General features: G+C 37.7%; 2 protein-coding genes and 1 pseudogene across 9 annotated transcripts in view; 2 read left to right on the top strand and 1 right to left on the bottom strand.

The window, feature by feature from the left end:
• Positions 1 to 27,112, top strand: part of ALMS1 (ALMS1 centrosome and basal body associated protein) — a 220,770-nt gene that overhangs the window by 76,963 nt on the left and 116,695 nt on the right. For all 7 annotated transcript variants that reach the window (XM_050754354.1, XM_050754358.1, XM_050754352.1 and 4 more), the window contains 2 exons: positions 195 to 328; positions 24,798 to 26,662. In XM_050754354.1, the coding sequence (XP_050610311.1) occupies positions 195 to 328; positions 24,798 to 26,662 (1,999 nt within the window). The remainder of the gene's footprint in view (positions 1 to 194; positions 329 to 24,797; positions 26,663 to 27,112) is intronic.
• The window catches only part of SFXN5 (sideroflexin 5), a 616,301-nt gene that overhangs the window by 528,385 nt on the left and 60,804 nt on the right, over positions 1 to 27,112 (bottom strand). The gene's annotated exons all lie outside the window — the stretch shown is intronic.
• Positions 336 to 16,839, top strand: LOC126934038 (60S ribosomal protein L3-like; annotated as a pseudogene). Its single transcript, XR_007718802.1, has one exon. The product of XR_007718802.1 is annotated as a 60S ribosomal protein L3-like (transcript).

Below are 27,112 nucleotides of genomic sequence, written 5' to 3'. Positions count from 1 at the left end.
GCTTAAGAAAATCACACTTTGCGGTGAAATGATCTCTGTCAAGAATTTCTGATAGGTTGTCATAGTTAAGAAGACATACTAAGTATTGCGGTGGGTATTACATTGCATATATTGATGATCTTCTGTGTTCTTGCAATTGTTGCCAAATTATCACTTTTGCATTGTATTATCTCAAGTGTATGCTTTCTCTCCAGCCTGGAATCTGAAGTTCAATTTAGCACATGATTGTGGATACTCCATTTCAGAATTAAATGAAGATGACAGGAGGAAAGTAGAAGAGATCAAGGCAGAGTTGTTTGGTCATGGGAGAACAACTGACTTGTCCAAGGTATAAAAGAAATCTGGAAATGAAAAAAGTAAATATGAAAGAATGGGTGATGGAATTTGGATCTCTTACTTGGGCATCAGTTGAATTGCTGATAATATTTGGCTAAAGTGTAAGGAGCCTTTTTTGGTTTTGTTTTTGAGACAGTCTTGCTCTGTTGGCCAGGCTGAAGTGCAGCAGTGCAATCCCAGTTCACTGCAGCCTTGAACTCTTAGGCTCAAGGAATCCTCCCACCTCAGCCTCTCAAGTAACTGGGACCACGTGTGTGTACCACCCTGCTTGGCTAATTTTTAAATTTTTGGCAGAGACAGGGTCTCTCTACATTGCCCAGGCTGGTCTTGAACGCTTGGACTCAAGTGATCCTCTTGCCTTGGCCTCCCAAAATGTTGGGATTACAGGCATAAGCCACTGTGCCTAGGCGGGCATCTTAATTTTTCAAAAGTTAAGATGTAAGTATTAGATACTTACAGTCTAGATATGTGAAGTTTTTATTCATTCCAAGTTCATATTTTGAAAAATTTATCTTCTTAGAAAAGTAAGAACTGATTTGCTTGTTTTATCAATATTTTTTAGAACAGAGAAGACTGAATGTCACCGTTATTTTCTCTTGAAAGTGGTATCTTGAAATCTAGATGAAGTCCAGCTATTTTCAAATGTTTATTTTAAATGCTTGAGTACACAGCTATAATAGCTTATATATAAATGACTTTCATTTTAATAGTACATATTTTCCTTCTATTAACTATTTCATATGTAGGAAAGAGTATATATGAATCATTTATGTAAAGAATAGCAGCAAGTAAATAATAATTCCCGTATATTGACTATCCAGGTTGAGAAATAGAACATTACTAAATACTGTTGAAGTTCTTTGTTTCTCCTTTCCCAGTCATATCTTTTTTATTTCTTATTTTGATATATAATGATTTTCCTGCTCTTCAGTATGGTTTTGAACTCTATAGATGGAATCAATAAGATACATATTCTTTTGAGAACTGGGTGTTTCACACAGTCTTAGGGTTTTGAGCTGCTTCTACGTAGATGTACATAGTTTTCATTTATTCCTTATTACTGTACAGTATTTCAGTGTGTGATTACATAATAATTTATTCATTCTGTGGTTAAGACATTTTGTCTGCTATTTTGCTTAATAATAGGATATAATAATGCCTATCTTAGAGGGTTTTGATGTGGATTATGTGAGATAATGCCTATAAAATGCTTAGTAGAATATGTGATATCTAGTTAGTACTCAATAACTGGTAGCTGTTATTACTATTATTAATCCTGTAAGAATTGATATAGTTATCATACAAGGATTTCATGGCCTGATTCATACAAAGTTTAGTTAGAAAACTATTCTCCAGTGATACAGTTTATTTGGATTATCTCAGTTTTGGAAAAGTGTTTGAAAAGTACAAATTAGATTGGATTTTAGGTTTTACATATATGCTTGTGAAAAACAAAATTGACAAAATAATAAGAATAGTAAAATGAACAATTGGTTCTCTTAGCACCATTTGTATATATTCTGCCAAAGTGAGCACTACCCTAGCATCATTTGTTTAAAAGTACAGTTTTCTCAGTGATTTGTGTTTCCCTATTTTTAAAAATTGTTTTCTTGTGTTCATATTTCCAGATCCCTCAGCAAGCAAGTTGCCTTCCTTTGGGTAGACTCTAGTTTGTCTGTGTTTTTCTTAAAATAAGGTGTCCTGAATTAGATGAAACACAATTTCACTTCTGATCTGACCAGCATGAAATATATTTAGTAATTCTCTGTCAGTGTACTGTGAGATCTTTAATGGTCACAGCATAATTGGGCATTAAAAAAAAACAACCATATACTGCTTTCAAACCTTAAAGCTGTAGGAAAAAAGCAAAACAAAACCAAACCAAAAACCATGAACTGCTGCCAAGATTTCTATTCTCATTTCTTGTATGTATGTAATACTTTTTTTTTTTTTAATTCTCTTTTTTTTGAGACAGAGTCTCATTTTATTGCCCAGGCTGGAGTGCAGTGGCATGATCTCGGCTCACTGCAAACTCCACATCCCAGCTTCAAGTGATTCTCCTGCCTCAGGCTCCTGGGTAGCTGAAATTACAGCTACGTGAGTGGCGTGTGACACCGCGCCCAGATGATTTTTGTGTTTTTAGTAGAGATGGGGTTTCACTATGTTGGCCAGGCTGATCTTGAACTCCTGACCTCAAGTGATGCGCCCACCTCGGCCTCCCAAAGTGCTAGGATTAGAGGCGTGAGCCATTACGCCTGGCCCTATATAATACTTTTTAACTCTCCTGTATTTCTTTTTATTGCTTTTATATCAGTGTTCAAGCCTGTTGGAATGATTTTTAATCTAAATTTGGTCATTTATTTTATTAAAATATCCCTTTCAGCTTTGTGCCATTTGTATATTTGATAAGTATTTTTATCCAAATTAGTGATAAAAATGTTCACTAAGGGTTATGGATAAAAAGTCTAAAACTTTCGGCTGGGCGTGGTGGCTCATGCCTATAATCCTAGCACTTTGGGAAGCCGAGGTGGGTGGATTATTTGAGGTCAGGAGTTTGAGACCAGTCTGGCCAACGTTTGAAACCCCGTCTCTACTAAAAATACAAAAATTACCTGGGTGTCATGGTGCATGCCTGTAATAGTAGCTACTCAGGAAGCTGAGGCAGGAGAATTACCTGAACCTAAGAGGCGGAGATTGCAGTGAGCCAAGATCGTGCCAGTGCACTCCAGCCTAGGCGACAGAGGGAGACTCTCTGTTTCAAAAAAAAAAAAAAAAAACGTCTAAAACTTTTGAATAAAGATTACTCTCACACTTATGGTGAGTACTTCATGATACTGTCATTCATCCATCTCATGTTTCACCATCTTATGATTGACTTTCTTCAGTCTATTAACTGAGTAGTTGCGAAATAGTGTTTGACTAGATATGCCTTGTTCTTAGGGAACCCGTATTGGCCACACTGTGTACAGTTTTGGACCTTTTATTTTTTTAACTTAAATATATTAGGATTTCCCTTTAAAACTTCTCTAAAAGCATAATTTTACATAGGTATATAATATCACGTTGTATGAACATAACAATTTATTCACTACCCTACTGTTGAACATTTATTTATTAATTCCAAAAATACATATTGAATGCCTAATATGTGTCATCACTCATCTATAGGCTGAGGACACACCACTGAACAAAATAGACAAACACATCATGAGCTTACATTAAGTGAGAGTATATGAATAACAACCAAACAGGTAAAATAAATGTCAGATGATAGGATAAGAGCCAGGGAGACAAAGCAGAATGGTCAATGCAGAACCTGAGAAAGAGGTATTGAGTTAAATATCTGAGTAAGGTGAGAAACTAAGGCAGTTATGAGTGACAAGAGCATTCCAGACAGAAATAGCATGCACACAGTTGCTGAGGTAGAGTGTGAAAGGAAAGGGAGTGTTAAAGGAAAGGGAGGGGTGCTAAAGGAAAGGGAGGAGGCCAGTGTATTTGAGAGCGAGAGTGAAAGGGAGAAGACTAGATTGTGGAAGGCAGTGGTTCTTGACAGGGATAGTAAATGGCTCCCAAAGAGATATTTTGGAAATTTATGTGATTTTTTCTTGGGTCATCACTGTAATTGGGGATTGTTTCTGGAATGCAGTAGATAGGTGTCAAGTATGTTACTATTTCTGTAATGCACAAGACAGTTCCACACAATGAAGAGTTGTCCCTTGTTACATACAGCTTTTGAATGTCCCTGTAGATATTAATGTTGATGAAAAACCTTTTATAAATTATTCCAGTGTTTGTCATGTTTTAAATGATTTTTTTTAGTATAGGGTGTTTCTTCTGTTTTTTCTTTCTTTCATGACTGACATTTTTGAAGAGTACAAGCTAATTACTTTGCAGATTCCACTCAAATTGAATTTATCTGCTGTGTTACCATGATTTGATTCAGATTTGATTTTTATGTAGGAAAGCCACAGAAGTGATGGGCTTTTCATGCTTGTCAGGAGACACATTATGTTGATTTGTCTCAATACTTGTAATGTTAACTCGACCACTTAGTTAAGGTGGTATCTGCTGGTTTGTGTGTTTTACATATTAATTAATAAGCAGTTAATAAATATTATGAAGAGATTCTTTGAGACTGTAAATATCTCTAGTTTAGGATCTAGTGTTTATACTTGCCTGAATAATTTATTAATAAAATAGCTTTAATTTGGTGATGGAAAAAAATTCTATCATCACTTCAGCATTCATTCATTGGAATTCTGTGGTAAGTTAAAAGTGTCCCTTCTCCATTTATTTATTTATATCATTATGGGCTCTTGGATTTTTCTTCTCAAAGGGTCACAACCTATCACTATCATTGTTTATTTTTGTACTCAAATTACCCCACACTTGCCCATGAGAACCATTTTAAGCTGGTGCCTGTGTGTTTTTCTCATGATCCCATCATTTCATGAGCATTCACCCACTTTCTAAGATAGGAAGATACTCTAGGAATATCTTGTATTTTCTTTCTACCAACCCTAGAGCTGTCTGTTTCTCTAAGGGGCCCTGGTTCTTTTTAGCAGAGAATAGCATGTAGAAACTAAGATATGTATGCTTGGTGTGCTTATTGATACTATGATACTGTTGCCTTTATGCCTTTTCAGCAGATGATGTGTATGTACATAATTGCACACACAACCCCCTCTCCTCTGTATGCCTGTTTCCTTATCTATTACTTTTATTATAAAATGAAAGCTGTGAGTTTATACTAGTACATCCAGTTCCATTCCAGTACTACAGGGTTATTCTAGCCTTTTTTTCTTTCTTTATTTGTAACTCACTTCTCTGATAGTGAGAAACTTGGCTCCCATTATCCTCCATATATTTAGTTACCTGTTTAAATTCCCTTGTATGTTTCTCCCTCAGCCACTCTGCTCATCATGCCTGCAACAGATTGAATTTCTTTCCCAGCCCCAAATCTTTTTCAACCTACAAGTTTTATATGTAATATAATTATTATTATACCATTCCAGATATTTTTAAATTTCCATTTTGATTTGTTTCAACAGTGAAAGGTGATATATTAGGATAATACCTTCAGTGTGCTGAAAGAAAATAAATTATATCTACCTAGAATTGCGTGTCAGGGAAAATCTGTTTTAAGAATGTGGTAATATAAAAGTGATTTTGGACAATAACAGTTCATTCAACTCTCATTAAAAATTTCTAAGTGGTTACCTCAGACTAAAGGGAAATAATCTAATATGGGAAATTTGTGACGTAGGAAATATTAAAGAGCAAAAGATGTGTTAAGTATGTGGATAAATAAAGCTAAATACTTAAGTATATGAAACAAAAATACTAGGACCTTCATGACTGAGATAAAATGTGGCAGAAACTTAAAATATATGACAACAATATCGTACAGGTTTGAAGCTGTATAAATGGAGTTAATCTTTTTCCAAGTTTCTTAACTGGGAAAAAGTTAGGTATTATTTACTTTAGCTTGATAACTATATGTGTTATAATTTCTACGATAACCCTGTCCCCTACATCATACCTTACTACAAAATTAATTTGAGATGGATCATAGACTTTACGTTGAAAGGTAAAATAAAGTTGCTTGAAAATCTCTTCATGATGTTGGGTTAGGCAAAGGTTTCTCAAGAACAAAAATACACTATCCATAAAATAAAGGATTGATAAATTGCTCTTCATGAAAATTAAGAACGTCTGGTAATCAAAAGGCACCATGAAGAGTGAAAAGTCAAGCTACACAGTGGAAGAGGGTATTTCGGATACATATATTTGATAAGGGATATAAATCTAGAATATATAAGGAACTCATGCAAATCCATTCTTCCTACCCAAGGACTTCAATAGGTGTCTCATAAATGAAGATATCCAAGTGGCCAATAAGCATTTGAAAACATTCTCAATATCACTGCCTCTTAGGTAATGCAAATTAACCATAATGAGATACTGCTTCATATCAGAGTAGCTAAAATTAAAAAGAGAACAATACTAAATATTGGTAAAGTTATGAAGCAACTGGAACAGTCATTTATTGCTGATGGGAAGGTAAACTGGTACAAAACTCTTAAAATAATTTACAATTATTTCATAATGGTAAACATATACCTGACCTGGGACACTTCATTACTACTTCTTTTTAGGTGCATACTCAAGAAATATCAGTACCTATGTTCAGTAGAAGACATGGTCAATAATAATTATAGTAGCCTCAAACTGAAAACTATATAAATGTATATCAGGAGTAGAATAGATGAATCAATTATGCTTTATTCATACAGTGAAATCCTGTGTAGACATAAAAGAGAGCAAACTACTACTGCCTCAACAACTTTGAAAGCTGTCACACACGTTGTGGTTAGCAGAAAAGCGAGACACAAACGAGCCATACTGAATAATTCCATTCATATGAAATTCAAAAACTAACCAATAGTGAAAAAAGTGATAAGAATGCCAGCACTTTGGGAGGCCGAGGCGGGCGGATCACGAGGTCAGGAGATCGAGACCATCCTGGCTAACACGGTGAAACCCCATCTCTACTAAAAAAATACAAAAAAACTAGCCGGGCGAGGTGGCAGGCGCCTGTAGTCCCAGCTACTCGGGAGGCTGAGGCAGGAGAAGGGCGTAAACCTGGGAGGCGGCACTTGCAGTGAGCTGAGATTCGGCCACTGCACTCCAGCCTGGGCGACAGAGCCAGACTCCGACTCAAAAAAAAAAAAAAAAAAAAAAAATGATAAGAATGGTTACCTCTGGTGGAGTCAGGTGTGTGTTATTGACCGGGAAGAGGCACAAGAGGTCTTCTCAGGTATAGGAAGTTTTGTATATCTGGATATGGGCAGTATTTACATTGCTGTCAACACATATAAAAAATAAACTGCCCGACTTCAGATTTGTACACCTTATTAATGATTTATTATATATTAATTAAAAAGAAACATTGAACAAGAGATACAATTGAAATAGAAAAGGAACTTTAAAAAGGCAACCATTTCTAATCATAGCAAAAACTTTATAAAAAGCATCAAGGTGTAAATCTAACAAGATTTATGAGATCTTTTATTAGAGAACAGTAAAATTTCTTTTGGAAGGCTAAGTACATAGAGAAATAAATTGTACTTATTAATAAGACTCTATATCCAGCTGGCACAGACTGCTTCAATGAATCAAGGCAGATGTTTCTTTAAATTTTTTTTATCATGGTAAAATACACATAACACAGAATTTACCTCTTAACTATTTTTAAATGTACAGTTTACTGGTGTTAAGTACATTCATATTGTTGTGCAACCACCACCACTACCATCCATCTCCAAGACTCTTTTCATCTTGTGAAACTGAAACTTTTGCCCATTAAATAGTAACTTCTCGTTCTCTTCCCATCTGCCGCAGGCAACCATCATTTTCCTTTTTGTTTCGTATGATTTTGATTACTCTGAGTACTTCCTATAAATGGAATAATACAATATTTGTCTTTTGGTGACTGGCTTATTTCACTTAGTCACATGTGGTTCATCCATGTTGTAGCATGTAAGTGAGTCTATGGTAGACAGTATATAGTTGGAGCATTCTGCCAATCTCTGTCTTTTGATTGGATAATTTATTTGCTTTTAAAGTAATTAATGATAAGGAGGAACCTGCTTCTGTCCTTTTTCTCTTTGTTTTCTACATCAAGGTACAAATTTTATGTTCAGATACAATTCCAAACCACAATGAGGATTTATCTTACTGCCCTCTACCCCACAGAAATGCATTCGTAGGCTCCTAAAGGAAACTCTGTTAGATTGCTTGTTGTCAAAAACTATTGAGATCATTTTGGCCTGTTCCATGCTATGAGAATGAGATTCACGCTGTACCCAAGGATTTACTGATCTCTCTTGGCAGAATACTGTCTCTTCTCCTTCTCTTTTCTGTTTGGTAATAGAAGAAGAGAAGAAAAGTTTGAAGTCAATTCTTTATGTCATTTAGTATATGAACCAATAACTCAACACGTTTAGACAAAAAACCATGAAATAAACTTTACTTATACTCTAAAATAAACCAAACCAAACTACAAAAGTAGTAAGAAGGAAATTATAAAATAAAATCTATCAATTAACTAAAAAACAGAAAAATAGAATTGAGCATTAAAGTCTAGATTTGGACCTTGAAAAAATTCCAAATCAAAAGAAAGCTCTGACTAGCTAGAAGAGGAGAAGGAAAAACATACCATGTTATAAATGAAAAGGAGTATGCCAGATAATACCACTGAGGAAATTTGAAATAATGAGAGAAAATAAAGTGTAACTCTTTTCTTGTTAGGTATAAAATTTTCATGAAATGACTGATTTTCTTAGATAATGTAATTAAACAGAAATGTGTAATAGAGTAAACATGACTGAGAGAGAAAAACTTTATTGATCAAACATTTGGCTTCCAAGTAAAGTACCTGACCTAGCTCAATATTAGGTAACATTATGGAGTATTTGCTGGGTGTGATAATGACATTGTGGTTATATGATAAGTGAATTATTTAGGGTTGAAGTGTCAAATCACAGTGTCTTTGTGGAAGGATAAAGCTTTGTGGAGGGATAGGGGAAATTGTTCGACAGTTGTTGAATCTAAGTAGAAGGAATTCACATGTTTATTTTAACATTCTATCAACTTTTTGGTATATTCTTAACAAAAAGAAAAAAACAATGCCTGACTTAGATGTTTATGTGGGTGACTCAAGCTATCAGGTAATGGATAACTCCTGTGCTATATAAAGAGTTCTAATACACTAATAAAAACTTCCTAATTTATTTGAGGACATTAACAAAAACCTCAGAAGACATACCTGAAATTATGAATCTTTCACATCAGTGTGATGTCTCCACTTTTATTTCTAATTTTATTTATTTGAGTCTTCTAGTTTTTTCTTAGTCTAGCTAAATGTTTAACATTGTTTTTACCTTTTCAAAACTAACAGTTTAGTTGATTTCTTCCTGTTTTTCATTTCTGCTCTAATTTTTATTCTTTCATTCTTTCTGCTAACTTTGGGCTTAGTTTTGTTCTTCTTTTTCTAGTTTCTTGAGGTGTAAAGTTGAGTTGCTTATTTGAGATCTTTCTTCCTTTAAAAACAGACAGTTATCATTAGAAACTTCCCTCTTAGTCCTGATTTTGCTTCATCCCGTAAGTTTTCATTTGTTGTATTTTTGTCTTAAGATATTTTTTAATTTTCCTTGATCTCATCTTTGATCCACTGGTTGTTTAAGAGTGTGTTGTTGCTCTACTGGTGGGATTTGATTGCATGATGTCTCACAAAAAGTTATCCGCTCCCAGGCATGGGTCCCTCAGCTTCCTGCCTCAGAAGTGCAGCAGCAGGCATCGCGGGAAGGTCAAGAGCTTCCCTAAGGATGACCCGTCTAAGCCGGTCCACCTCACAGCCTTCCTGGGATACAAGGCTGGCATGACCCACATCGTGCGGGAAGTTGACAGGCCAGGATCCAAGGTGAACAAGAAGGAGGTGGTGGAGGCTGTGACTATTGTGGAGACGCCACCCATGGTGGTTGTGGGCATTGTGGGCTACATGGAAACCCCTCGAGGCCTCCGGACTTTCAAGACTGTCTTCGCTGAGCACATCAGTGATGAATGCAAGAGGCGTTTCTATAAGAACTGGCATAAATCTAAGAAGAAGGCCTTTACCAAGTACTGCAAGAAATGGCAGGATGAAGATGGCAAGAAGCAGCTGGAGAAGGACTTCAGCAGCATGAAGAAGTACTGCCAAGTCATCTGTGTCATTGCCCACACCCAGATGCACCTGCTTCCTCTGCGCCAGAAGAAGGCCCACCTGATGGAGATCCAGGTGAATGGAGGCACTGTGGCCGAGAAGCTGGACTGGGCCTGTGAGAGGCTCGAGCAGCAGGTACCTGTGAACCAAGTGTTTGGGCAGGGTGAGATGATCGACGTCATCGGGGTGACCAAAGGCAAAGGCTACAAAGGCACACCAAGAAGCTGCCCCGCAAGACCCACCGAGGTCTGTGCAAGGTGGCCTGTATTGGGGCATGGCATCCTGCTTGTGTGGCCTTCTCTGTGGCATGTGCTGGGCAGAAAGGCTACCATCACCACACTGAGATCAACAAGAAGATCTTTAAGATTGGCCAGGGCTGCCTTATCACAGACGGCAAGCTGATCAAGAACAATGCTTCCACTGACTATGACCTGCCTGAAAGAGCATCAACCCTCTGGGTGGCTTTGTCCACTATGGGGAAGTGACCAATGACTTTGTCATGCTGAAAGGCTGTGTGGTGGGAACGAAGAAGCGGATGCGCACACTCCGCAAGTCCTTGCTGTCACAGACGAAGCAGCGGGCTGTGGAGAAGATTGACCTTAAGTTCATTGACACCACCTCCAAATTTGGCCATGGCCACTTCCAGACCATGGAAGAGAAGAAAGCATTCATGGGACCACTCAAGAAAGACCGAATTGCAAAGGAAGAAGGAGCTTAATGCCAGGAGCAGATTTTGCAGCTGGTGGGGTCTCAATAAAAGTTATTTTCCACTGAAAAAAAAAAAAAAAAAGTGTGTTGTTAATTACCACATAATTGTGATTTTCCCAGTTTTCCTTCTGTTACTGATTTCTAATTTTAGTCTATTGTGCTTGGGAAAAAAAAGCTTGGTATCATTTCAGTCTTCTTAAATTTGTTCAGACTTGTTTTATGACTTAATATGTGATCTTTCCTGGAGAATGTTCTGTGTGCAGTTGAGAAGACTGTGTATTCTGCAACTGTTAGGTGGAATATTCAGTATATGTGTGTTCTATTCATTATTGAAAATGGAGTACTGACATCTTCTATTGTATTGCTATTTTTCCTTTCAGTTCCGTCAGTGTTTGCTTTATATATTTAGGTGCTCTGATGTTGAGTGTATATGTGTTTATACTTGTGTTATCTTCCTGATGAATTGACTCTCTTATCATATGACCTTCTTTGTCTCTTGGGATGGTTTTTTATTTAAAGTCTATATTGTCTGATAGTATGGCCACAACTGTGCTCTTTTGGTTGCTATCTGCATGGAGTATATTTTCCTGTTCCTTCACTTTTAGCCTGTGTGTCCTTAAATCTAAAGTGAGTCTCTTGTAGATAGCATATAGTTGGATCTTATTTTTAAAATTAATTCAGCCACTATATGTCTTTTGATTAGGGAGTTTACTGCATTTATATTAAATTATTGATAGGGAAAGACTTACTAGTTCCATTTTGTTGTTTTCTTTCTTACAGTTCTTTCGTCCCTTTTCTCCTCTCTTGCTGTCTTCCTTTGTAATTTGTTGATTTTGCTTTGATCCTTCATTTTTTTTCTTTTTCTTTTGTGTATCTTCTATAGATATTTTCTTTGTGGTTACCAAAGTCTTACATAAAACAACTTATAGCTACAGCAAAAGCAATTTAAAAAATAGACAAACAGGACTGCATCAAACTAAAAAGCTTTTGCACAGCAAAGGAAACAGTTAAGAGAATGAACTGGTAATCTATGGAATAGGAGAAAATATTTGTAAACCATGTATCTAATGAGGGGTTAATATCCAAAGTATATAAGGAACACCTGCAAATCAACAGCCAAAAGAAAAAAAAGAAAAAAAAAATCCCCAAAACAAAAAACAAATAACCTGGTTAAAACATGGGTAAAAGACTTAAATGAACATTTCTTAAAACATACAAATGTGTAAGGTGCTGTATATGAAGAGATACTCAATATAGCCAGTCATCAGGAAAATGCAAATCAAAACCACAATGACTTACCACTTCATATCTGTTAGGATGGCTGATATCAAAACAAAACAAACTATAACAGGTGTTGTAGAGAATGTGGAGAAATTAGAACCCTGTACACTGTAGATGGGCATGTAAAATAGTGTAGCCGTTGTGGAAAATAGTATGGAGATTCCTAAGAAAAAAATAATAGAATTACCATATGATCCCACTTCTGGGTGCATATCCAAAGGAAATGAAATCAGAATCTTGAGGAGATCCCATGTTCACAATAGCATTAATCACAATAGCCAAGATACATAAACAAGATGTATAAACATTGATAGATGAATGGATAAAGAAAATGTAGTATATACATACAATGGAATATTATTCCACCTTAAGGAGGTCCTGGTGTATGTGACAACATGGATGACCCTGTAAGACATTAAAATAATCCAGTCACAGAAGGACAAATACTGAATGATTTCACTTGCGTGAAATATCTAAAAATAGTCAAATTAAGAAAACAGAGAGTAGAATGGTGATTGCCAAGGACTGGGAGGAAGGGGGAATTGGGAATTGATGTTACATAGGTATCACAGGCAAAGCAGGTAGTTCAATATTAGGAAATTTATGAATAAGTTTTTACATTAGTAGATCTAATGGAGAAGTCATAATTCATTAAGCTCCAAAAACTATTTGGGAATTTAAAAATCTGTAATTAAAAATATTTCTTTAGAAGAATATTTCTTTACAGTAGAATAATACCTCAAATATGATAAAGAATATGTATTTGAAATTTGCAATCAGCATAATAAAGGCAAATACTTTTGTTATGCATATAAAACATTTGTGAGAGAAGTCATATAATGTGGTGGAGTAGGGAACTCTAGGGTTCTTACAAAAACACCTAGTTAGCTTCCAGAAACTATCAGAATTAATTTTTATAGAACTCTGGAATTTAGTTAACATTAAAAAAACAGGAAAAGTAAGGAGCTGTAGCACCGCAGAAAAACACGATGGCACCTTAAATTGCTCACCTACCATTCCTTGTGCCTAGATTAATAATGGCTTTGAAAACGGCAGCTTACACTCATGGTGCAGGCTGTTAGCACCGGAAGGGTTAGTACAGATCTTGCTCTCAAAAGATTGTGATTGTTTTAACCTGTCTGAAGTCTCTGAAGGACCGGTATAGAGCTTCCTTTTGTTTTACACAACTCAGAGCTTTCCGGGGACTGGGGTGGCTTATCCGTCATCACGTGTCAAAAGTATTTAAAAGCCGGAGTATCAACTGTAGAAGTCTGAGTTGGGATAAAAATTAGGACAATGAACAGGTAGACAAAAAGCCAGGAAGGAACAGTTGAAAAGGAGATACAGGGTGGTATAAGGACTTTTAAATGCTTTTGTATATGCTGAGAAATTGAGAATGCTATGTACATGCCTAGGATTGGACAACTCCTCACAGAAGGCTTGAGAAGACCCTAAGCTTTCACCACTAGCTGACCTTCCGGCTCTGCCTAGCTAAGTAGGATGTGAAGGTTAAGATAGAGTTGTAAACAGTCTGGCTAAGTTTTCATGAAATGCCGCAACACAGAGCAAAAAAGACTGGGAGTGGTTTTTTTTCTTTCCTATTACCTTTTTTCTTTCCTTGGCTGCAGGTGTTTAAGGAAACGGTCAAAACAGTAGTTGACCCTGAAGCTAAGTGAGCACAGACTTCACTTCCATGTACAACAAAGAATGTAAACTTTATGAAATAGTCAGTAAACAACACTTACAACAAGCAGTAACAGCAAACTCCAGGGAAGGGGGAGAATTCCAGTATCCAGAGTTGTCACATTATAATATTCAATATATCCAGTTTTCAACAAATTATAAGGCATGCAAAGAAATAAAGAAGTGTGACTCATTCAGAGGAAAAAAGAGAAATTAGTGAAACTATCCCTGAGGAAGCCCACCTTAAATGTACTCAATGAGCTAAACAAAACCATCAGCAAAAAACTAAAGGGAACCAAGAAAAGGATTTCTCACCAAAAAGAAATATCAACAAAGAGAAATTATAAAAAGGAAACAAATAGAAATTCTGCAGCTGAAAAGTACAGTAACAAAAATTCATTAGAGGGGTTCAATAGCTGATTTGAGTAGTCTGAACAAAGAATCAGTGAACTTGAAGAAAGGTCAGTTGATGTATTCATTTGAGGAGCAGAAAGAGAAAAGAATAAAGAAAATGAACAGGGCTATGGGACATCCCCAAGCATACCAACATATGCATTATGGGATTCTTAGAGGGAAGAGAGAGAGAGACAGAGAGAGAGCAAAAGGGGCAGAAATAACATTTGAAGAAATAATGGTTGAAAACTTCCCTAATTTGATGAAAAATGAACTCCAAATGGGTTAAACTCAGAGACCCACACCATGACCTATTATAGTCAAATTATTAAATACTTAGCATAGTTACTGGTTCTATTAGTAGAAATATACTTTCCCTAATGAAGTCAGCTTTAACAGATTTTTTTTAAACAAGTGTTTCCAAAAGCTTATTGATTTTAAGTAAGTTTTGTGTCACATGGTAATATATTTCTTTTATTTGTAGAAAGTAAATTTTTACTTTTTAGTGCTTGTTGACTCTTTGTGTGTGTGTGTGTGTGTGTGTGTGTCTGTGTCTGTGTATTGGTTTACGTGATGGTGAAGAACTACTTATTTCTTTTTTGGTTTGTTATATGAGGTCTTTGACATTGTTTGTGACAGGGTCTTGCTCCGTCACCCAGGCTGGAGTGTAGTAGCTATATCATAGCTCACTGCAACGTCCGCCTCCCGAGCTCAAGCTGTCTTTCCACCTCAGTCTCTCAAAGTGCTGGTATTACAGGCTTGAGCCACTGCACCTGGCTGATGTGTCATTAAGCTGGACAATGAAAGAATAATATAACCTGATAAAACTCATGTAGGTCTGTTGAGAAGAGAGAATTAATTTTAATTGTGAAATAGTCTCTGGAAATTAGTAAAAGATGTATTTTAGCTAACCAGTAATTTCATAACTTTATCTCAGTATAATTTACTGTAATACATAAGGTTTGCCCACTTAAAGTGTATAGTTTGTTTACAGAATTTTACAATAACATAATTTTAGAACTTTGTTGTCATTCTCCCCTCTTCCCCAATTCCCTAGCCCTAGGCAAACACCAGTTCACTTTCTCTCCCTATGGATTTGCCAATTCTGAACATTTTATGTAAATAGAATTGTAATATATGATCTTTTGTGACTGCCTTCTTTTATGTAGCATAATGTTTTCAAGAGTCATTCATGTTATGTTGTAACATGAATCAGTACTTCATCCCTTTTTATTGCCAAATTATATTTCATTGTGTAGATATTTTGTTTACTCATTAGTTGGTAGACATTTGGATTTTCCACTCTGGCCATTGTGAATAGTGCTGCTATGAACATAGTAAGTGTTTATGTGTTAGAGTGGCTGTTTCATTTCTCTTGGGTATATACCTAACAGTAGAATTACTGGGACATATGGTAACTCCATGTTTAACATGTTGAGGAACTTCTAAACTTTTTTCTGAAGTAGCTACGCTATTTACATTCCCACAAGCAGTGTATGAGGGTTTCAGTTTCTCCATATCCTTTCCAACATTTGTCATTTTCTGTCTTTTTGATTATAGCCTGATGTTAAGGGTATTTATTGTGATTTTTTACCTAGTTCTAACAACTAATGGTGTTGAACATCTTTTCATGTGATTATTGGTCATTTATCTTTTCTGACGAAATACCTATTCAAATTCTTTACCCATTTATAAATTTCTCACTTTACAAATTTGTTGAATTGTAAGCATTCTTTCTATATTCTGGATATTAGGCCATTAGCAGATTTATGGACTTACCAATATATTCTCCCATTCTGTAGGCTTTTTCACTTTCTTGATGGCGACCTGTGATACACAAAAGTTTTAAATTCTCATGAACTCTAACTTATCAGACTTTTATTCTTTGCACTTTTGGTGACATATCTAAGAAATCAGTGCATAACCCAGGGTCACAAAGATTTAGTGTTTTCTTCTGAGATACTTAGTTTTGGTTTTTATGTTTAGATCTGTGGTTCTATTTGAGGCAATTAAAATTTTTATTTTTATTTTTTTTAAGTTGTGATAAAATATACATAAAATTTATCATCTTAACCATTGTTAAGTATATGGTTCAGTGGCGTTAAGTACATTCATGTTGTTGTTTAAACAATCTCTATACTTTTTAAATCTTGTAATACTGAAACTCTATATCCATTAAACAACAAGTCCTCATTTTCGCCTTTCCCTTAGCCCCTAGCAACCACTATTCTACTTTCTGTCTCTGTGAATTTGGCTACTCTAAGTACCTTACAGTAGCGGAATCACACAGTATGTGTCTTTTTGCCACTGGCTTATTTCATTCAGTAGTATATTCTTAAAATTCACCCATGTTGTACTATATGTCAGAATTTCCTTCTTTTTTAAGACTATATTATTCCATTGTGTGTGTATGCTACATTTTGTTTATCCATTCATCTGTTGATAGACACTTGAGTTGCTTCTGCCATTTGGCTATTGTGAATAATGCTGCTGTGAACATGCTTGTTATAATTATCACTTCAAGATCCTGCTTTCACTTCTTTTGGGTATAGACCCAGAAGTGGAATTGCTGGATCATATAGTCATTCTATTTTTAAGTTTTTGAGGAAGCCCCATGCTGTTTTCCATAGGGGCTACACTTTACATTCCCACCAGCAGTGTTCGAGGGTACTAATTTCTCCACATCCTTGCCAATACTTGTTATTGTCTGGTTTTTTTTTTTTTTTTTTCCTTCTTAATAATGGCTATTCTAACAGGTCTGAAGTGATGTCTCATTGTGGTGGTGATTTTCATTTCCCTTATGATTAGTAATATTGAGCTTGTTTTCATTTTTGGTTAGTCAGTTGTATACCTTCTCTGGAGAAAAGTCTATTATTTTTGCCTATCTTTGAATCAGGTTTTGTTGTTGTTCTTGAGTTGTAAGCGTCCTTTATATGTTCTGGATATTAACCTTATATCAGATACAGTGAGTTTTTGCCTCACATCTTTGTTGAGTTCTTGGAAACTGTGACTTGTAAGTGAAGTGATGTATAGCATAGCAAAACAAACTGATATAGGTTAATTGATAAAACAAGAGTTAAGCTCCTATGGTATTCAGTATATTGTTTCACTTAAAGATGCAGTTTCTAAGTACCTATTGATGATGTTAAGTGAAGACTTATTGTACATGATTAGCAAATATTTTCTCCCATTTTCTAGGTTACCTTTTCACTCTGTTGATGGTGTCCTTTGGTGAACAGAAGTTTTAAATTTTGGTTTAGTCCAATTTATTGACTTTTACTTTTGTTGCCTTTCTCCTTTGAGTCAGTTTTTGTGTATGGCATGCAAGTTCATCTTGGCATATAGATACTGAGTTTTCAGCACTGTTGAAAAGACTTCTTTCCCCATTGAATTTTCATGACCTCTTTGTTGAAAATCAATTTACCATAAATGTTAGTGTTTATTTCTGGACTGTCAGTTCTATGTCATTGATCTACATGACTGTCCTTATGCCAGTACTGCACTGTCTTGATTGTTGTAGCTTTGTAGTAAGTTTTGAAATCGGAAAGAGTGAGTCCTCCAACAATGTCATTTTCAAGATTATTTTGGCTATTCTGGGGTTACAATCTGCTTGTCAATTATTGAAAAAAAAAAAAAGCTAGGCTTTTAATAAGAGTTGAATCTCTAGATTACTATGGGAAATATTACCACTTGAATCTCTAGATTAGTTTAGGAGGTATTAATCTTTCAGTCCATAAAAATGGGCCAGTTTTCTAGTTATTTTGCTTTTCTTTCATTCAATTTTTTTTTTAGTATACTAGACATATTTATTTTGCTAAATATATTCTCAAGTATTTAATTCTTTTTCTTGCTGTTGTAAATTGAATTTTTTAAAAAATTTATTTTTGGATTGTGAATTGCTAGTGTATTAAAATACAGTTGATTTTTATATATTGCACTGGCATCCTGCAGCTTTGCTGAACTTATTAGTGTTAGTTGGTTTGGCCTGGTTTCCTTGGGATTTTCTGTAAGAAGTTCATGTCATCTGCAAATAGATATAATTGTACTTCTTTCTTTCCAATCTAGATATCTTTAATTTCTTACCTGGTTGCCCTGGCAATTTGGTAACATCAATATGATATTGAATAGAAGAGGTAAGAATGGCCATACTTGTCTTGTTCTTGATTGTAGGAAGAAAGCATCTAGTTTTTCATCATTCAGTATTATGTTAGTGCTGAGTCTTTCTTTTTTTTTTTTTTCCTTTTTATTTATTTATTTATTTTTATTTTTATTTTTTTATTATTATTATACTTTAAGTTCTAGGGTACATGTGCATAACGTGCAGGTTTGTTACATATGTATACTTGTGCCATGTTGCTGTGCTGCACCCATCAACTTGTCAGCACCCATCAACTCGTCATTTACATCAGGTATAACTCCCAATGCAATCCCTCCCCCGTCCCTCCTCCCCCTTCCCCATGATAGGCCCCGGTGTGTGATGTTCCCCTTCCCGAGTCCAAGTGATCTCATTGTTCAGTTCCCACCTAGGAGTGAGAACATGCGGTGTTTGGTTTTCTGTTCTTGTGATAGTTTGCTAAGAATGATGGTTTCCAGCTGCATCCATGTCCCTACAAAGGACACAAATTCATCCTTTTGTATGGCTGCATAGTATTCCATGGTGTATATGTGCCACATTTTCTTAATCCAGTCTGTCACTGATGGACATTTGGGTTGATTCCAAGTCTTTGCTATTGTGAATAGTGCCGCAATAAACATACGTGTGCATGTGTCTTTAGAGCAGCATGATTTATAATCCTTTGGGTATATACCCAGTAATGGGATGGCTGGGTCATATGGTACATCTAGTTCTAGATCCTTGAGGAATCGCCATACTGTTTTCCATAATGGTTGAACTAGTTTACAATCCCACCAACAAACAGTGTAAAAGTGTTCCTATTTCTCCACATCCTCTCCAGCACCTGTTGTTTCCTGACTTTTTAATGATCGCCATTCTAACTGGTGTGAGATGGTATCTCATTGTGGTTTTGATTTGCATTTCTCTGATGGCCAGTGATGATGAGCATTTTTTCATGTGTCTGTTGGCTGTATGAATGTCTTCTTTTGAGAAATGTCTATTCATATCCTTTGCCCACTTTTTGATGGGGCTGTTTGTTTTTTTCTTGTGAATTTGTTTAGGTACTCTTCATCTGGTTAAAGAAATCCCTTCCATTCCTAGTTTGCTGAGAAATTTTATCACAAAAACATATTGGGTTTTGTTGAACTAAACAGTAGCTTTTAAGAGCCTGTTACATATCTAATGACATGCGATTGGTTTGTTGTAAAATTACCTGGAAATGGTTATGTGAAAATACTGAAATTTACTTGGCAAATACTAAAGCTACAAGAATTTTTTAAATGGAAACGTTATTATGAAAGCTTGAAAGATGCGATGGGAGGAGGTAGAGCATGAAGTGTTAAAAAATTTGTAACGTGATTGTTGGAAAGGAAGAAGAGAAATATATTTTGGGATGAGTGTAAATCTACTCATGCATACTTTTAAGAGGCTGGAATAGGTTTATGTTTCTCAAATTTGGATATTTACTTCCCACTGATATGTCAGGAGGTATCAAGACAATAAGAAACCACAGAATAAAAACTTTTTTTTTTTTTGCCCAAATAAAATTTTTACATCTATTTTTATCAGCTAATGACAGAATATTTATTTATTTATTTGTTTGTTTATTTATTTATTTTACTTTAAGTTCCAGGATACATGTGCAGAACGTGCAGGTTTGTTACATAGGTATTACATGTGCCATGGTGGTTTGCTGCACCTATCAACCCATCATTTAGGTTTTAAGCCCTGCATGCATTAGGTATTTGTCCTATGCTCTCCCTCCCCTTGCCCCCCACCCCCCGAAAGGCCCCGGTGTGTGATATTCCCCTCCCTGTGTCCATGTGTTCTCATTGTTCAACTCCCACTTATGAGTGAGAACACGTGGTGTTTGATTTTCTGTTCCTGTGTTAGTTTGCTGAGAATGATGGCTTCCAGCTTCATCCATGTCCTGGCAAAGGACATGATCTCATTCTTTTTTTTTTAGGGCTGCATAGTATTCCATGGTATATATGTGCCACATTTTCTTTATCCAGTCTATCATTGATGGGCAAAAAAATGACATTTTTAAAGTGTTAATTTTGTCCAGTGGTATTTAATTTTTTAAGTCAACATTTTGTTTTGAAATAATTGTAGTTTCACATGTAAGAAATAATATAGAGATATCACATATACTCTTCACCCAATTTCCCTAAGTGGTAACATCTTGCAAAACTATGACAATATGTCACAACCACAACATTGATACTGATACAGCCAAGATACTGAACATTTACATCACTACAAAGGTGGCTCATGATACCTTATAATAGCTACTTCCACTTCTTTCCTGCCCCACCTTTTACTGACCTCCTGGCACCACTAATTTGTTCCTTTGTTTCTGTAACTTTGTAATTTCAAGAATGTCATGTAAATGATAACATACAGTATGCAACCTTATTGCATTGGCCTTTTTTTCACTCAGCCAATACAATAATTATCTGGAGATTCATCCAGATTGTTTTGTTTATCAGTGGTTTTTCTTTTTTATTGATGTATAGTATTCCAAAGTATGAATGCACCACAGTTTAAATATTCACTATTGAAGGACATCTTGGTTGTTTCCCAGTTTTTGGCTTTACCAGTACAGCTGCTGTAAACATTCATGTGCAAGTTTTTGTGTGAATATGTCTTTGTTTCTGTGGGGTTAATGCGGATTGCAATTGCTGGGTCATGTGGTAGTTGCATGTTTAGTTTTTTGAAAGACAGGCCACACCTTTTTCCAGGGTGGTTATATCATCTACATTCCCACAAGCAGTGTGTGAGTAATCCATCTACTCCATGTCCTCACCAGCATTTGATACTGTCACTATTTTTATTCTAGTCATTCTAATAGGTATGTAGTGGTATCTTACTAAGTTTTAAATGTGTATTTCCTTAATGGTTTTTGAGGTTGCACATTTTTTCATATCTCTGTTTCCAATCTCTGTATCCTGTTAAGTGAAATGTCTGCATCTTTTGCCCATTTTCTAATTGGATTATCTTTTTTTTCCTTTTTACTGTTGTGAGTTCTATATATATGTTAGATGTAAGTCTAGCAGATATAAGACCTTTATTGGACATGAGGTTTACAAATGTTTTCTTTTAACCTGTAGCTGGGAGAGAGGGGAACATTTTGTTTTGCTGGATAGTCTAGGCTTCCCTAGACTTTCACGGACACCACAAGGAAGGGATAGCACTTTATCAGCCAGCAGAGATGAAAGTGAGTCCTGGGCTCCTCACTTGGCCTTTGCTGGTGTTGGTGTGAGTGGGTCTAGTTTTTTCTTTGGTGGTTGGCTAGAGTAGAACGGTTATTAGTTAAAAGTTTTCTCTTTTGCTAGGCTTTACCTCTGCTGGGTTTTTAGCTAGTGAGAAAAGCTTTTGTTAGGGTTTTTTGTCTGTGTCCATTGTTCCTGGGTTGCTGACTTCTTCAGCTCCAAGTCTGTGTATGCAAGAGATAAAGAAAACCCAGGGATTACACCACAGGATAATTCCTCAGGTCCCTAGATCTCTAGCTAATCTGCCTTCTTCTCTACATCTTTCAGATTCTTCTTACATTTGTTTTATATATATTTTCCAGTGGGCTTAATTTTACTTTGCAGGAAAAATAGAGAAAAGTACATCTGGCCAGGTGCGGTGGCTCATGCCTGTAATCCCAGCACTTTGGGAGGCTGAGGCAGGAGGATCTCTTGAATCCAGAGTTGGAGACCAGCCTGGGCAACAAAGTGAGACCCAGTCTCTACAAAAATAAAAATAAGAAAATTAGCCCGGTGTAGTGGCATGTGCCTGTTGTCCCAGCTATCCAGGAGGCTGAGGTGTTAGGATCACCTGAGCCCAGGAGGTCGAGGCTTCAGTGATAGTGCCACAGCATTCCAGCCTGGGTGACACAGCAAGACCCTGTCTTAAACAAAGAAGAAGAGAAAAGAAAGAAAAATGTCACAGGATCCTCAGGGTGTCACTTTGCAAGCTAAAAACCACTGTGGCCAGCAGCACCTTCTGCCTGAATATTGTTCACACCTGCTGGGCACGTTCTGCCCACTCAGCCTGGCAGGCTGTGCTTGGCTCACACTACTGTGCTGGATCTTACACTTGCCAAACATGAGCCAGGCGTGGAGTGGTGAAGGGTGTGTGGGCAAGCAAGTGTGGGGTCTAGCCACTGCACACAGCCAGGCATGCTGACTGCTGTGGTGGGGCAGGCAGCTCCAGGTGCTGGCACTGGTGCTGGCTCCATGCAAGGCTGCAGCTGGACCAAAAATGTACTGTGCATGGCTTCTGCTGTGGGGACCCACATCTGGGCAAGGGAAACATGGTGGCAACTGGAAGCTTGGAAGACACCAGGAACCACAAAACCCCAAAGAGGGTGTCATAGTCCTGGCTCGGGGACCCCCTATGTCTGGGCTTCCTGAAAGGCCGCAGCTTGTCTCTCCTTCTTGTTCCCTGCAACATGACAGGCAGGGAGGGGGCACGTTTCAGCCCTGTTTGTGTTACAACTCTTTTAGTCCCACCACTTGGTAGATCCTGAGTTCTTGTCCTACATCCATGAAGAATGAGGTATGTGGACAACTAGAGGGTGAGCAAGATGGAGAGGAGCTTCATCGAGTGGCAGAACAGTTTTCAGGAGACCCAAAGTGGGTAGCTCCTTTCTGTAGGCAGGTCGTCCCAACGAGTGTCCAGCTGTCAGTGGAGAGGAGAACCTAGAGTGAGTAGCTCCTGTCCGCAGGCAAAGTTGTCCCATTGTCTGTGCAGCCCTCAGCAGAGAGGAGACCCAGAACGGGTAGCTCCTACCTGCATGCAGGTCATCCCATAATCTGTGCCTCTTTCAGCAGAGAGGAAACCTGGAGTGGGTAGCTCTATTGTCTCTCTAAGTCTGGCTGAGTCCAGGATTTTTATGGGCTTCAGAGGGGAGTAGGTACATGCCAATTGGTCCATGTGCAGGCCCAGAAAAAGTTCGCCTGTCCGCGGAACTGACAGCCCTTCAAGTGATCCCTGGCTTAAAGGTATGGCTTCATCGGTGACCTTCCCCTTTCTGCCCAGGAGCCTGTCTGCCATCTCTCTGCTATCTCTGGTACCTGTGGCACACCCAGGCTGTTCATGTCAAGGGGCACCTGCAGGCCCACTCTGAGCTGCCCTCAGCCCTCCCCGCCCCTGCAACCTCCCTCCTATGCTTGTGGGTGCCCAGTGTCTGGAGGGGCGGCAGGGGGCTGGTGTATCAGTGCTGCCCCAAGTGTGCGCACACTTGGCTGGGTCGCGACAGTGCCTGGGCTTGGCCTCAACTTTGCTCTGTAATGGGAACGGGCACCAGGAGTGGGGAGAGGCCAGACAGTGGGAGCAGGCACTTTTGAACCTGCAAGGGCAGGGGGAGTTCCCAGGTCCCCGAGACTGCAGGCTTGCCTGGGTCCACAGCTGTGACTGGGCAGCTGCAGCTGTGCCCAGGAGGGTGGGGTTCCTGCCCCTCCACCTCAAAAGGGAGTGGGACTTCTGCCTGTTCCCAGCTCCCACCAGCTCAGTAGAGTGAGCAGCCCTAGCTGCTCCTTCCCCACTGCAACTGGCATCATGGCAGCAGCCACTGCAGATGGGATGCTGCTGCCATCAAAAATACATCTAGTTCATCACCTGGGGAGATGCAGCATAATTTAAAATATTTTAATCTGGAATCAGATGTTGCTATATCATCAAATAGAATGCCAAATTATAATGACTTTATAGGTAAAACACAGAAACCTCAAAGAAATGTTATATTTATGGTAGCTTTGAGTACTGATCCTGTGTGCCAGGAAACAAGGTCTTGGTTTTTTTCCCGCCATTCTTAGGGGTCAAATATTAGGATGTAGGTCAAGCTTCTGTAATAGCCAAACATACAGTGGCTCAAATAAGATAGAATTTTATTTTCACGTCATTGTTGATGTTAGGAAAGTGAGCTCTGTTCCTTGATGTCATCCAGGAACCCAAGCTGGCTGGACAACTAAACTGTCCTTACACATGACTTCCAAGGTTGTTCCATGCATTACCATTTTTAGCAGGTGAGAAAAATAGTGGTGATAGTGGTGGTGATACTAGGGGAACACGCAGATCAAGAACTTGATTTTAAGGACAGGAAGCGGAAGTTGTACTTGATGCCTTCAGTCATATCCCATTGGCCTCAACCTAGTCATGTGGTCACAACTAGCTGCAGAAAAAAACAGGAAATGCCTCCCACTTGGTGGCTATGTGGCTAGCAAAAATTTGAGTAAGGGATTTCTATTATTAAAAGAAAGATGAGAATACTTACTGGTGGACAATAATAATCTTTGCTGTTTACTTTAGTGGGAAATTTTTAGGAGAACTCTCTGAGTGGTCTTAATCATTGTAAGCCTTTTTATTCTGTAGTTAACTATCTTTTTTTCTTGCTGTGCTCTTTGTCCTGTTATATTATAAAAGAATGACATGATCTTCATGGTCTAATCTTAGCGTGGGTATAAAACTAATGTGTATGTAACTACTTGGACTACTTCAAATAAGAACCTATTTGTTTATATATTCTAGGGTTTACAGAGTCCACGTGGAATGGGATGCAAGCCAGAAGCTGTATGTAGTCACATTATTATTGAGAGCCATGAAAAAGGATGTTTCCGGACTCTAACTTCTGAACAACCACAACTAGATAGCCACTCTTGTGCTTTTAGATCTGCTGAACCCTCAGAAATGACCAGAGGACGTCAGAGCCCATCATCATGTAGAGCCAAGCACGTCAACCTTTCTGCATCCTTAGACCAGAACAACTCCCATTTCAAAGTTTGGAATTCCTTGCAGTTAAAAAGTCATTCCCCTTTTCAAAACTTTATACCTGATGAATTCAAAATCAGCAAAGGTCTTCGAATGCCATTCCATGAAAAGATGAACCCTTGGCTGTCAGAATTAGTAGAACCTGCTTTTGTGCCACCTAAAAAAGTGGATTTTCATTCTTCAACACAAATGCCATCCCCAGAACCCGTGAAAAAGTTTACTACCTCCATCACTTTTTCATCTCACCGACATTCTAAATGCATTTCCAATTCCTCTGTTGTTAAGGTTGGTGTTACTGAAGGTAGCCAGTGTACTGGAGCATCTGTGGGGGTATTTAATTCTCATTTCACTGAAGAACAAAATCCTCCTAGAGATCTTAAACAGAAATCCTCTTCCCCTTCATCATTTAAAATGCATAGTGATTCACCAGATAAAGAAGTGACTATTTTAGCAGAAGGTAGAAGGCAAAGCCAAAAATTATCTGTTGATTTTGAGCATTCTTGTCAAGAAGAAAAACCCTTAGAAAGATCAGATTTTACAGGCAATCATTCTGAGCCCAGTACCAGTGCAAATTGTAGCAATTTCAAGGAAATTCAAATTTCTGATAACCATACCCTTATTAGCATGGGCAGACCAAGTTCCACCCTAGGAGTAGGCAGATCGAGTTCCAGACTAGGAGTAAAAGAGAAGAATGTAACTGTAACTCCAGATCTTCCTTCTTGCATTTTCCTTGAACAACGAGAGCTCTTTGAACAAAGCAAAGCCCCACATACAGATGACCCTGTGAGGAAACACCATTCTCCCTCTCCTCAACATCAGGATTATGTAGCTCCAGACCTTCCTTCTTGCATTTTTCTTGAACAACGAGAACTCTTTGAACAGTGCAGAGCCCCATATGTAGATCATCAAATGAGAGAAAACCATTCTCCCCTTCCTCAAGGTCAGGATTCTATAGCTTCAGACCTTCCTTCTCCCATTTCTCTTGAACAATGCCAAAGCAAAGCGCCAGGTGTAGATGACCAAATGAGTAAACACCATTTTCCCTTTCCTCAAGGCCAGGATTGTGTAGTGGAAAAGAATAATCAACATAAGCCTAAATCACACATTTCTAGTATAAATGTTGAAGCCAAGTTCAATAATGTGGTCTCCCAGTCAGCCCCAAATCAGTGTACCTTAGCAACATCTGCATCTACTCCTCCTTCAAATAGAAAAGCACTTTCTTGTGTTCGTATAACTCTTTGTCCCAAGACTTCTTCCAAGTTGGATAGTGGAACTTTAGATAAAAGATGCCATTCATTGGATGCTGCTTCTAAAGCGAGGATGAATAGTGAGTTTAACTTTGACTTACATACTGTATCTTCGAGATCACTGGAACCAACCTCCAAATTATTGACCAGTAAACCTGTAGTACAGGATCAAGAATCTTTAGGTTTTCTAGGACCTAAATCTTCACTGGATTTCCGAGTCGTACAGCCTTCTCTTCCAGACAGTAACACTATTACTCAGGACTTGAAAACTATACCTTCTCAGAATAGCCAGATAGTAACCTCAAGGCAAATACAAGTGAACATTTCAGATTTCGAAGGACATTCCAATCCAGAGGGGACCCCAGTATCTGCAGATCGGTGAGTCTCATTGTGATAACAAGCAAGCTGGATGGACTTTGTGATAAAATGTTTCAAATACTTGAGTAGATATTGGTTCTTGGGGAAAAGGCTGTGTGATTTCTCTGAGTGGAGGTTGTGTCTGACTAATTACTAGAAGTCTTTCAAGGAATAAATGTGTTAAGTAAGAGAGAACATATGATAGTAATGCATTTATACTTTCAGAGGGCTCTTGGCAAGACTTGACATCAAGTGTTTTAAAAAACTGAATGACCTTGAAAGGAATCTTTGATCATCCAATGATACAATTACTAATTTATTTACTATGTTGGACATATGCTGAGGATCTCCTTTGGAGGTTGTGCCCATGTACGTGGGTGCTTGGTCACTCTCTCTCTCTCCCTCTCCCTCTCTCTCTCTCTCCTCCAGCTCTGGTTCCAGTTCATGACTTCCTTCAAATATTTAGTGTTT

The sequence above is a fragment of the Macaca thibetana genome, chromosome 13, assembly GCF_024542745.1.
Source record: "Macaca thibetana thibetana isolate TM-01 chromosome 13, ASM2454274v1, whole genome shotgun sequence".
Lineage (NCBI taxonomy): Eukaryota > Metazoa > Chordata > Mammalia > Primates > Cercopithecidae > Macaca > Macaca thibetana.
The sequence above is the reverse complement of the archived record's forward strand: the minus strand, read 5'-3'. Positions and strand labels throughout refer to the sequence as shown.